Here is a 14104-nt window from a genome sequence, read left to right on the forward strand (position 1 = left end):
TGAATTAAATCTCCTCTGTACTAGACAGAGAACCAATAAACCCTGCTTTTTTCTATAGACCCAGATTCTATGTTGGATATAAAATTATTTTATGCACTAGATCTCAATGTAACTGTCTACAGGAGGACATATCATCTTACCCAAGCCACATTATTCTGACTAAAAACAGCGCCAAGTATTTGATCTTCTCCTACAAAATCATCTTTTTTGATCTTTTGTTCTGAAAAGTATACTGAATAAAACTGTCCATGGTAATTATTATAACACCTACTTTAATTGGACGGATTAGGTTCATACCAGTTACAATAATGTTGTCCTTCCGTATTTCTATTTTTCTGGTTACTCCATAACCTATAGATATAATGACAGTTTTGACGGGAAGTAATTTCCACATTATACAATATAATTCATCAATTTAATCAAAATAGGACACTTATTGTTGTTAAGGAAATTTTTATAAAGTACAAAGGTTCATTGCATAAGGGAAAAGAGTTTCTAAAGATATACACACATAAATCGCGATGGATTACATGGATAAAGCAATGATTGAGGAGGATCATATTTCCTCTGTGTGGAAAGGGGTAAGTGGCTTTGCGGGGGGGGGGGGGGGGGGGGGGGTGTACAAGTATGTAAAGAGGAATAAGGGGTGCGAATGTAAGCATTTGGGTGCTTAAAAAATTTAGTTATAAGAATTGAAATTGTTTAGATTTCTGAGCCAGAAGTGAACTGCAAAAAAAAGCTCATACATGTTCCATTTAGGAGTGAAAACTGAAGCTGTAATAAACAGATTTAATTTGGTTTATTTCTTCATGGGGAAACCTTGAAACTTATCAACATTCCTTCATAAAAATTTGGTGCTTAGGAAATTAGGAAACAATAGAATGTTTTAAAAAATTAAATTGTTAAGTTATTGATAATATTCACTTCCCTGTTTAAATCTATTTTGCCTTTGTAATTGGTACATTTTGTGGAATAAGCCCTCAGCTAAAAATGTCACTATAAATTGTGGAAGCTTTTTTTTAATCATATTGTACGTTCTGTCGAGTTTAAAACCATGGTATATGGAGTATATTGGAATTGTGTCTCGCAAACTCAGGTATAGATTTTTATACATGTATATATAAATATGTATGCTATTGAGAACAAATAACTAAATATGAATTTAAAATCTTCTTTGCACTCTAGAGCAATTTAAATCAGTTTTGCAGAATAGATTTAAAAACAAAAGTGCAGTCTATTGTGTTCTTTATTCTTTAAAAGGATGTAAAATGTAAGTTTGCTTTTCTAAGAATTCTTTGTACAGGAAAGCCACTTGCAATTGTAACATATAAATTGTTCCCCATGCATTGTTCGTTGGCTTTCTGAACTTTTGACTCTGAGCATTTTTAGATAAAGAACATATTAAAGATACTTTCATGCAGAAAATTTGTTTTGATTGTTTTTATTTATTGAGAAGAGAAATTACCATTCAAAGTCCCCTCCCCAGCTCACCCTTTAAACTCCAACCCTTTTTCCAAAAAAAGGCTAACAGCAAATTAAAAAAGATATCAGACAGATGTAACTAATTTATTGATTTGTAACAATTATTCAGAACATTTATTAATGTAGTATAGGGCTTTAGAGAATGCTTTCAACGTTTCCATGGAAATAATTTTATTGGCCTCAAATTTCAGGTTCATTTGACGAAAGATTTTGGACACTTTTTAAACTCTAAAGTGTCTATTTCAGTTGATTAATTAGTTTATGTGAAAGATTTTAACTAATTTACTCATTAAAAACACTCCGATTCAAGCTTAGATATGAATAATCTATATAATTTGCCAAAAAATGTTAATTTTCAGATGGTTTTTGACAAAAATGAAAGAGGCCGCATTCGTGTTCATCCTCAACCTTTATATATGTTTATGTATTATCATCAAATACAACTGACTTTTCAATATTAAGAATGAACACGAATGCTGCCACTTTTATTTATGACGGAAACTGTCTAAAATTTAACTAAAATGCTAAAATTGTGAAGATTTCAGTAATTTAGTAAGACTTATTGATGCTAGTTCTCAATATATGTGCATTGTATTGTCAAAAACAGCTCATATTTATGTAGCAGCAGCATTCTACTTTCCAATAAATAACTAAAAGTTTACATTTTAACAATTTTGTAAAACTGTTATATTTTGGGGCCAAAAAGGGGTCTTACTGAACCTACTCCTTTAGTTATATCATCATTTCTACATATTTTTCAGAGAGTTGTGACAAAAATGCATCTGATTAAAGATGAAACAGGATTAGGGATACATATTGCTGGAGGTAAAGGGTCGAGGAAGGGAGATTTAGGAATATTTGTAGCGGAAGTTACAACAGGAGGAGCAGCTGATAGGTAATGACCAATCAGAGGAATTCTTATATAATATTGCAGTAGAGAAAAAGAAAATGATATACTGTCATAACATTTGGATAGATATACAAAAAGATGTGGTGTGAGTGCCAATGAGACAACTCTCCATCCAAGTCACAATTTGTAAAAGAAAAACCATTTGCCAAATTGGAGTTTAGATGAAAGCTTTTATCATTGTAATGCTAGGTTCTTAAAACTTTTATGATGCCACTCAGATATAGGTTGGCATTGCACTGTTTTGCCATCAAGCTATGTTATAAGGGGAAGGACAAGAGGAGTTAATAGGCTTTTCTCTGACAGCAACAAATTCTGGACTAATTTTGTACTCTGGAAAATTGAAAACAAATGTATGATGAAAGGACTGTGGATTCATTAAGTGGATTCATTAATATTCGTTGGATACCAATTTTCGTGGATATGTAATGGGTACAGGGGAACCAAGAATTTAAACGTTCATCGAAAAACAAAATTTCAACAGGAATGTATACAGACTTTGCTAAAACCATGAATTTAAATATCCAGGAATATGCAAGTTTCCCTCAATCCACGAAAACTTATACCCACGAAAATAAATGAATCCACAGTAACCAAAACTAAAAAGCATGCCCGGCTAAGGTTTATTTTATTTTCACTAATATTTTGGTATGAACTAACTAACCACTACTAGCCATGCATGCATGCATGTTAAAATTTTGGGCCAATAGTGGACCATAATGGATACCTATTGGGATTTGTCTGGATTACAGAAACAACAAAAAAGACTAATACATTTAGCATTGTGGGAAAATAAACATTAAATACTAGTGCAGACCAAAACATTTTAGCCTTTGGGTAGATATTTGTGAAATACACTTCCTGATTTGTAAATATTATATATTATTTTATTTATTGAGTAAAGTACATATAAGTTTATTTCACTAAGAAATCAAGGTTCTTAACCAGTTCTCAACAAAACCAAGACTCATATTCGTACAAAAATAATTAGTAAATCACTTACTAGTTAAATTGTTTTCTAACACAAAATTAAGTATTTATAAAAATGTCTGAATGTCAAATATACAAGGTCATATCACTGATACTTATAGGTCAAGTACTTTATCATATAAATAGAAAGATCTTGTGTCAGTTAAACGGAAACCCAAAGACCAAAAGCAGCTAAAGGTCAGCATAGGGGAGCCAGAATTTTTTTAGAGGGTGTCATCAAAACAAAACCCAAAGACCAGAAGACATATTTAGGTCAGCATATAGGGGATCCAGAAATTTTTCAGAGGGTGTCATTGATATAAAATTTTAAAACAAAAGTTTAATTTAATTTAAAGTCATGCAGGAAGTTGCTATGCAAATTGTTCCACATGATCCAATTAAATCTTTCTTGGATGTTTTGGAGAGAAAGTGTCAACCATCACATCAATATTTAATTTTGAATTACAATGCACCTGCATCAGTGATATAATACATTGAGTCGATCCTGACACACTGACTGTTCAACCTAAAAATGTTTTCAATAACCCTAGCTCAATATTTTGATCGCTCATATTCCAAACCTAACCATTTACGCTGAAAAGGCAAACAATTTTCAGAATGTCTTGAAGATTTGAATTCACTTGAATAGTAAAACTTGTCGCATTTCTTTAATGCTTTCATCTCAAAGTATTTTTAAGACTTTGTCAGAAATGCAACAACCTAACTTTTTTTAATGCAAATTTAAATTATAATCAGTCAATCACAAAAGAAAAAGGGGTGGGGGGGGGGGGGATGTTATAAGCACAACGTTACACTGCTCCATCAGCCATTTGTTTTCAATTATATAACTTTTATAGGTCTATAAAGATGCACAGTTTATTATTATTAGTTTATTTATGCCATTTTATGGTTTTCTTTATTTGGTATCATGAGGAGGATGCATTGACAGGCTGATGTGTTACAATGTAATTACTTTCACCCTTACAATATCTTACATACACAATAAAGCACAATAGTGTATGTTTTATGACATCTATAAAAATATAGTTACATCTGAATCTTTATGTCTAGATTTAATCTTAACCTTTATATATGATGTACCCTATTACAACTTTTCCTTAGGTATATCATGGAAGTAAATATTACTTCCATGGGTATATACATTCATAAAGTAAACTAAAGTATTCAGTGTTCTAATAAAATAAGGAGAAGAGCTATTCTAATTGATGATTTTCATCAATAAGAAGTCAAATATATGTTTTTTATTCTATTTTCCAGAGACGGAAGACTAAAACGTGGAGATGAATTGTTGATGATAAATGGGAAAAGTTTGATAGGTTTAACACATCAGGAAGCTGTGGAAGTCATGAGACAAGCACCAAAACTAGTGCAAATTGTTGTAGCTTCTAAAGTATGTACCACACTCCCCTCCCCCTAAACTAGTGCAGATTGTTGTAGCTTCTAAAGTATGTACCACACTCCCCTCCCCCTAAACTGGTCCAGATCATTGTAGCTTCTAAAGTATGTACCACACTCCCCTCCCCCTAAACTAGTGCAGATTGTTGTAGCTTCTAAAGTATGTACCACACTCCCCTCCCCCTAAACTGGTCCAGATCGTTGTAGCTTCTAAAGTATGTACCACACTCCCCTCCCCCTAAACTGGTCCAGATCATTGTAGCTTCTAAAGTATGTACCACACTCCCCTCCCCCTAAACTAGTGCAGATTGTTGTAGCTTCTAAAGTATGTACCACACTCCCCTCCCCCTAAACTAGTGCAAATTGTTGTAGCTTCTAAAGTATGTACCACACTCCCCTGCCCCTAAACTAGTCCAGATCGTTGTAACTTCTAAAGTATGTACACCCCTCCCCTCCCCTAAACTGGTGCAGATTGTTGTAGCTTCTAGAGTATGTACACCCTCCCCCCCTAAACTAGTCCAGATTGTTGTAGCTTCTAAAGTATGTACCACACTCCCCTCCCCCTAAACTAGTCCAGATCGTTGTAACTTCTTAAGTATGTACACCCCTGCCCCTAAACTAGTCCAGATCGTTGTAACTTCTAAAGTATGTACACCCCTCCCTCTAAACTAGTCCAGATAGTTGTAGCTTCTATAGCAGGTACATACCCTCCCCCTAAACTGGTCCAGATCGTTGTAGCTTCAAAAGTATGTACACCCCTTCCTCGCCCCTCCCTTCCCCTTAACTAGTCCAGATCGTTCTAGCTTCTAAAGTATGTACATACCCTCCCCCTTAACTGGTCCAGCTTGTTGTAGCTTCAAAAGTATATACATACCCTCCCCCTAAACTGGTCCAGATTATAGAGTTATGCCCCTTTACAAATGGAAAAATTACTGATTTTTTTGTTTCCATTCTCTTACTCAAATTTGCCTCAACCAAATGTTATGAAACTTATACACAACTGTTATTACCACAAAACTGAGATCAAGTACAAATTTGGGTAGCATCACTTTTAATGTTCTTCAGTTATGACCCTTTATAACTTTATATGATAGAAAAGCGGGGGCATCATCTGTTTCCCATTGACACATTTTCACCATTTTGTTTATCATTTGCAATATCTTTATTTCACTTTTTATATATTGGACGATATATGTAGTCTTTCGGAACACCGGATGTTATTCGGAATACATCTATCCTTTCTATTGCCACCTTTCATATACTTGCGCAATAGCTTATCAATTGACCTGTTGAATAAGCATTAGCATCATGAGTTGCTATAGAGATGCAAAATTTATCATGACACAAGCTATGTTAATGAGCATTTGAATACTTCCTTGCACGCAATTGCAAGCTGCTAATATTTACCTTACATATATCCGTAATAATTATTTTAATTAGAGTCAAACGTTGAAACCTGGTTACCAGCTGTGTTAATTCATGAGATAAGATTTCATGTAAACAAGCAATGACATAACAAATTAAATGTGCCGCTTTAATAACGATTGATAACCTTAAAATTAATCATGCATGCAATTTTAGCAGACTTAACAGGAATCAAATGTTTTTTTATAGACACCGAGTGATGATAGATGTAATCAGAGATAACCAATAATAATTTCTATCATATATGGTCAGGGAACAGATTATCTAACTATATGTTCCTATTGTAATTTTAAAGGCTCTTCAAAATGTTCGTAAAAATAAAAATAAATAATTATTATTTCTTGAAGACGATCAGATGATGAATTTTCGGTTTTAATATATATTAAGTACGACAATGTAAAATAGTGCAAGGGGATTTTGAGCCATCTCACTGATCAGTGTAGGCTACACAGTACCCCCAAATGAACAGTATACACAGTACCCCCAAATGAACAGTATAAAACTATCCAGCAAGAGAGAAAAAGATGGGTCAATATAGAAAAATTAACAAGGCAACTTCAGTTCAATTTCAATATTTACATGTATTATTATATAGATTATTCTAATGAATAAGTCAAATGTCAGAGGGAATATCTTTTTAAATATGGCAGGAAAAACAATTAGACAACTCTCCATGAAGTGTTAGACACAGTGTAGTCAAAGTTAGCAGTTACATGTATACTATACATGTAACTGCTAACTTCAAACCAGAAACAAAAAGCAAATATGAACTGCACCAAAAAAAGACAACCACCAAACAACATGCTTCTTACTTGGAACATTCAGAAAATATCTTCAAAGCGAGTTAACAAAAGCGTTTTGCCATCTAAAACTTTTAAGAGCAGAAAGCACACAACTTAAAATTGCCAATGCTTACTACCCTAAGCATCACAAAAATCTTGCAGAGCAGGTGTAAAGATATTAATAATGATCAATATCAAGCCATTGTTCAAATAACCATGAACATATCAAATTTTATAAAAAAAAACCACTACAGCTATTTACAGGTTCACGTACTGCATTTCTTGAACACAAGTAATCATCAATTAATGACATTTCTTCACATTTGTAATTGAACTTTAGCCTAAAAAAATAACTCTTATAAAAAACCAGCACCTTAAAATGGAACATCCAGTGGTTGACTCAGCATATTGTCTTTCGGGAGAGAGAAGAAACAAATATTCCTTGGTCGTGGGCAATGATTCCTTAATGCGGGGATCACACATTGCCGATTATTGCTCCCGTTTGAGATCAGACAGCAATAAGACACGAAAAGTGAAAAGTCGGATTACTATCCTCAATTATCTGGAATGTCCTATCATTGTCTGAACGCAGTCGTTTAAATTCGTAACAGATAGGCTACGGGTCGGGAATGGTCTTGATAGTTCGGCGAAGCACCCCGACATTTAGGTGCGTCCCGTAACATTCGGGGAAACTCAGCCGACTTTGTCTAGCCGGATGACAAGCGTGACTATGTCGTGGCAGATTCTGCTGTATCGGATAAAAATTCTAACATTTTTCTGTGTTTTCTGGACGGTGTCCTGTGGAACGGGAATGATCTGGAGAAATTTTTCATTGATGTTTTTCTGCCCATTGAGTCCAGATTGCATCCAGATCCAGTTTCTTGTATATTCCTCGATTAATTGTGGAGCACTACCCAAAGGGTATAGTTTTAGCAACTATGTACACCTTAAAACATAAGGAAACAAATAATTATATACAGATGACTGAATTTGGTTATAATAATCACTAAATGATAAATATCATAATTAATTCATAGGATTGTCATCATAAAGTTTTAAAAGATATATAATAATTCATATGTGCTGTGTTGTAAGAAAATTTTAAGAGACAACTGCGTATATTTACAAATAAGAATTAAAATGGTCTCAAATTAAAATTACTTATAATTATTAGTTAAGAGTGCTATAAATACATCGGGAACTATAATGAAAATTATATTTTATAAGACTTATGTAAAATGGTTGGGGTTTGGAAAAATTTAAGCTAATATATATACATAAATTTTCTTCACAGTTAATTTACTATATGGGGATCTTGTCATTATTCTTTAAATTATAACTGATATCTTACAATTTTAAAAAGAGAAGATTTATTTTTAAATACATGTACTTATAAGTCATAAAATAGTAAGATGATATACTATTAGTAATGAACTGTTTTATTTTAAAAAGTTTGCTTATACTGTACTTGTGATCAAGTTTTTTATCCTTTTTGTGCGCAGCAAGTGCATCTCATAACACATATTTCTAGCCAGAGTTTCAATGCTTTCATACACAGTTGAGTAACAGTTTATGTCTTTGCTAGTACAGTCCATTATGAGCTGCAGTAAATTCCCTTGTTGTATGATCTTCTTGTATGTTGAGGTATCAATTTCATCCATTGTCAGTTCAATTTTTGAGCAGTATTTAGATCTTTTTTGCTCTAATTCTTTGCAGTGTAGAATAAAATGTTCTAGATCTTCATTTCCCTGTTCACAGATTGTACACATCGGGTTAACTTTCGGATCGAACTTAGCTCTTTTGGCTTGGAATATGTACGTTTGAGTACTTATTCTTGCTTTTATTTCTCCTGCCTTTACATCTTTACTATTGTTTTTTACACTCTTCCATATATTGTGAGCTTCATTTAATGGATTGTTCTGTATCTCTATGTATTTAAGTGATGTTTTTTCCATTTTTTCATTATGACATTCATTTTTCCAGTATTCCTTGATCTTTATTCCTACTAGTCTTTTCCATTCGATTTTATTCAGTGGATTTTCTATGTAGTAGCTGCTAGATTACAAATTGTATTTTGATAGAGTTTTTTCTACTCTGTTGATAAAGTCTTTTCCGAGTCGATTTCAAACCGTCTTTGCCGAAATCGTTCCGGAACAGTCCTGTTATTAATACGAAATTCGCCAATGATACCCACCTCAGAGTCCCGACAATTACAGAATACAATACGACTGAGACCAGACAAAGACGTTTGCAATGAGATAGAGAGGATCGTGATAGAATTCCGTTCCGACAGTACCTAATCACCCCGAGTATGTCGACAGTTTTCAAACGAATAACTTCTGTCAGCGTCGGTTCACTGTCTGGCCACTGTCTGATCTCTGTCGGATTACATTCGGTAGAATCGGGATGCAGTTGTGACCAATTCGGTCGAATTTTACCTGGCGAAAGATACAAATCGGATTAGAAGTGGATTGAGAACGGGATTATCGTGAAAAAATTCTCTTGGAAACGGTTGAATATCGACGCTTCCTGAACAATATCTGATTGTTGTCGTGATTAATTAATTAAAGTTTGAATTTCCTTCCACGGTTCACAGGATCTTGATCAGACTTTTGACAAATTTTAATTGGGAATGGTCCTGTCAAGGACGGCAGTAAAAATCGTGAATGTGTGATCACAGCTTTAGCGAAAATATATCAACCCTCATTGAATTGTAATTTCATTGAGTAAACAATCAATGTCAGTTTTTAATTCTTATACCACAATAATTATATAAAACAATACATCTTAAGTAAACAATTATCTAATATTTAATACCAAACAAGCATTTGGGTTTATGATTGCATTTCTTTTTTTAAAGAAAGCAACTTGTCTTTGCTGTTGTTTGACTGCACTGCTAACCAAGTATCCCTGTGTTTAGTCACTGGATAACCAGGGAAATTCAATAGCCCTAGAATTTATAGTTATATGTAGTTAGTTTATCATATCATTCTTTAATATTTTTGGAATACATATAAAGTAAAATGGTCACAGAAATTGTTTTGTCTGCCTTTGTTTGATAGAACTAGTTCTGATCATTGACCTTGACCTTAAAAGAATTTTATCATTTATCCTGTAGATTGGGTCTTACAGACTTTTCTTACAGACAACATAAATTTCAATTACAATCTTTAAAAATAAAATTGTTTGTTTTTCTATAGATTAAAAGAAGTGGCACCTTACCGTCCATGTCTAGTGGCTCTCAAAGTATAGAAGATTGTAAACCTGCCACCAGAAGTGCCGATATGACTCAACGAATCCCAGACCTGACAGCAGAAACTCCACATGGTACAGTCATGAAGTGGGAAGAATTATTTGAGGTAACTTTATTTATCATGTTTATGGTTCAAAATTGAAGTACAGCATTAATATTTAATTGTTACAGAATCTTATGAACAATGTAATTTGTATAAAAAGCTGATGGATTCAGTTTATCTATATAGATGGAAACCAAATGTGTGTGTTGTTTCAATGCAATGACTAAAGTCATATTATTTTATAATTTTATACACAAGCATTAAAGATTTTTCATACAAATAGTTTACCATACATATAATGGAGAAATAAGTACTTGTAGAAAATACATAATTCGTCAAAAGAGACACCATGCAACCTGACCAAAGAGCAGAAAAAACCCAAAGCCACCAATGGAGCTTTAACACAGCTAGAAAATCCTGTACCTATAGGCAGGCTTCAGATCCGAAACAATAATATATACTAGTTCAGCGAAATGGACTAAACTCTGAACATACAATTGATAAAAAAAAAAGCCCCAAAACAATCAAGACTAACAAAGGCTAGAGGTTCTTGATTTGGGACAGGCACAAAAAAATGTGACAGGGTTAAACTTGGTATGTTAGATTTCAAATCTCCATTTATATCTCTAGCTATTATGTTGAAAAAGAAACACACAGCAATATGCACAGTAAAAAGTCAGTTTAAAAGAAGTCAGAATCGCATGTTATAATACTAACAGAAGAAACTATTCTGTAAGCAAAATGACAAAAATCATACATAGTCTGCTACCTAAATCATATTACCTCTTATCCTGGAGAAGTAAAATAAAAATATGTCTTTAAATTCTGTACCAATTTTTACTTTGATTCTAATTATTCAACACCTTTAGGAAATCTTCGCAGACAAAAGTCTAGTAGACAGTGTTGTTAATAAGATAGAGGATTTTGTGAGTTACATTTGACTGTATAAATGGGTTAAATTCTTCATTCAACAATATATATTTCTTCTAATGCTACTAACCATCTCATACTATTTTCCAGAGGAGTATTCTTCTTCTGACTAATCTACTTGGTGTATTTGTATATAAAATTAAAAAAAAAGTATCATATCTTTTTAATCAATATTGTCAATTCTACTAACACTTAAAATATTTTTAGGTATTAAAGATTTTTTTTCTCCAAAAAATGGTTTATTTGTGTATAGAATATAAAAAAAAATTCTCATTTTCTTTGTAATCAATATTTTCAATTCTACTAACACTATATTCTTTTTCGGTATAAAGCGGTTTTTTTCCAGAAAACTTTTAAGAACAGCATTTTCTGTCATTTTAATGCGTCTAATTCTTTTCTTCTTAAAAGTCATCAGAGTTTGGTAGACATTTGAAAATTAAATCTATTTGTTCAAAAATGTTCAAGTCTTTTATTGAGTCTGAGTCTCCAATAATGTAAGATGCCATCAATTGCTTGCTTGATTTCTAAAGCTTGTCAGTGATCTATCAAACTATCTCTAACAGCTGAATACCATTTAATACAAAAAAAAAAACAGCTAAAGGAATGAACAATTTGTATGATTAAGTTTATCGGTAAAAATTTATGAATAATAGAAGTTTTTCGCTAAAATCTTTCTAGAAGATTCTTCAACTGTCTAACACAAATTAAAGCAAAGCATTCTTATTATTATGATATTGTAATTTGATCAAAATCAGACTGTTCTAATTAAGTTTTATCTTGATGTGAATATAGAGACTATAAGAAATGCTAAAGATTTGTTATTTTGATAAAAGTTCTGTAAAATGAAGACAGCAATGAAAACATGGATGTAAACAAAACATACTGAGAGTATTAAACAAATGCAAATTTTATTAAATTGGAAGTAGAAATGTTTTTAGCAAGTTGCTAGCACACTTAAAGCAATAGTAGCTACAATTTTAATATACATTTTAAGAATGCTTGAAAGCTATCAAGATAAAACATCAAATTTATATTCTAAAATTTAACATAGAAAAGCTGAAATATTGATATAAATCATTTGATTCAATAATTCTTATTTAATAGCATTTTGCCTGGTCATCTAATTATAATTGTTTTCTGAACTTAAAATCACAGTTACTTTTTTTCCTTTTTTTTTTCATTTAAAACATTTTTTCTTTGTTTTCAATCATCTTGAAACGATTAACATTGATAAATTTTTTAGGACATATGTTAAAACTAGATATCAATGATATATAGTAAAAGAAATAACCAATTTCAATGATTTTTTTAGAAATTCTCTAGACCATCTGACCAATCGGAGGACAAACTAACAGAGAGTGCCATCAGAGAGCAGATGTTAAAGGCAAAAACTTATCACTACGACCCACCACAGTCTATCACCATTAATAAAGGGGCCAGAGGAAAGGGTCTGGGCTTTACTATCGTTGGTGGCAGTGACTCGGAGAAAGGAAATCTAGGGATCTTTGTTAGGAGAATATTACCCAGAGGTCTCATAGCAGAAGATGGCAATATGAAAGAGGGTAAAATGTCAAACTTATCTGAGGATTTAATTGTAATTTTATGAAATTTTGAATCTTCATTATCATATGAGGGCGATAAAAAATTGACCTAATGAGTTTCTGAGATCAGTGAGAAGGATTTTGCGAAAAAATCAAAAAAAAAAAAATCATTTAAAATTTTGATAACATTATTTGTATGCAACATTTCCTGAAATCTAAATAATCGATTTCACTTTTTTGTCAAATGTTCAATAATAAATGCACACAGAAATTACAAAGTTTTCTGTAAATAATTAAAAATATTGGTGAAAACCTAGCTTTAAATAATGTATTAATGCATTATGTTCTTATACTATAGATTGCTTTTTTATTTTTTCAGGTGATGAAATTTTGGAAGTAAATGGTTTTAAAGTAACAGGTTTAACACACAAAGAAGCACTTGCTAAGTTCAGAAGGTTACAGCGGGGTCCTGTGTCCTTCACATTCCGAAGACGAGTCAGGTCAAGGTCAAACAGGTAACTAATTACCTTGAAGAGGGTGGGGCTCATTATAAAAATATATTCTAGATGTCATGAAGAAGAAGTTTCTTCATGATATATATAAGTTCTCAGTGGAAGAAATATTCTGTGGTATTATATCCACTGAAACATATATTACAGAATGTATTCCATACGGAATAAAGGGTATAAAATATTTGCTCCAACAGGAACAGATAGTATATGGCATTGTTTATAACAGTTTCCAGGAAAACTTCTGATAGGGGAAACTATATGTTGAGGCTTGACAAAGAGGTATTTTTATGCATTTACGTAGTTCATTTTAATAAACACAACAGTATAATACCATAATACATGTACTTGTATTAATTTGCATATAATTACTTATTGAGCTAAAGGTCAGGCTTATATAAAGTCATACTTATAGTTTATAAATCTTATCACAAGAGTCTGCTCGTGATGTTTGGTCATGTCTACTGGAATGAGATATTTCTTTTATTAAGTTTTTTTCCAACAAAACGCAAATCAGATAAATAAGCAGATTAAACATGTGTTTCAAACTGTTGCATACAAAAAATGATAAAGTGATATATTTTTTTAATCTAAACAGAAATGTACATAATAAAATTCATACAAAATTGTTATGACTGGATTAAATGAGAAGTATTGTATGAATCATAACAGCAACAGATGTTCCTGATCTGGTATATACAATCAATATATAAATACTGTATCATATCTATACGCAATATACTACAGTATTGTTAGCTTTAAGTCAAATCCTCTAATCAACAAAAGAAAATGACATTGTGTTATTACGATATTGATGATGGAATATATATTATGATTGATAAATGTA

General features: G+C 32.2%; 1 protein-coding gene across 11 annotated transcripts in view; it reads left to right on the forward strand.

Moving 5' to 3' along the window:
- The window catches only part of LOC139521227 (PDZ domain-containing protein 2-like), a 56057-nt gene that overhangs the window by 26879 nt on the left and 15074 nt on the right, over positions 1 to 14104 (forward strand). For 6 of the 11 annotated variants that reach the window (XM_071314674.1, XM_071314668.1, XM_071314669.1 and 3 more), the window contains 6 exons: positions 2244 to 2377; positions 4637 to 4769; positions 10182 to 10340; positions 11147 to 11203; positions 12520 to 12769; positions 13128 to 13263. In XM_071314674.1, the coding sequence (XP_071170775.1) occupies positions 2244 to 2377; positions 4637 to 4769; positions 10182 to 10340; positions 11147 to 11203; positions 12520 to 12769; positions 13128 to 13263 (869 nt within the window). The remainder of the gene's footprint in view (positions 1 to 2243; positions 2378 to 4636; positions 4770 to 10181; positions 10341 to 11146; positions 11204 to 12519; positions 12770 to 13127; positions 13264 to 14104) is intronic. The other 5 variants (XM_071314672.1, XM_071314671.1, XM_071314673.1 and 2 more) reach the window with 1 other exon arrangement.

This window comes from Mytilus edulis, chromosome 4 (genome assembly GCF_963676685.1).
Source record: "Mytilus edulis chromosome 4, xbMytEdul2.2, whole genome shotgun sequence".
In the NCBI taxonomy this organism is placed as follows: domain Eukaryota; kingdom Metazoa; phylum Mollusca; class Bivalvia; order Mytilida; family Mytilidae; genus Mytilus; species Mytilus edulis.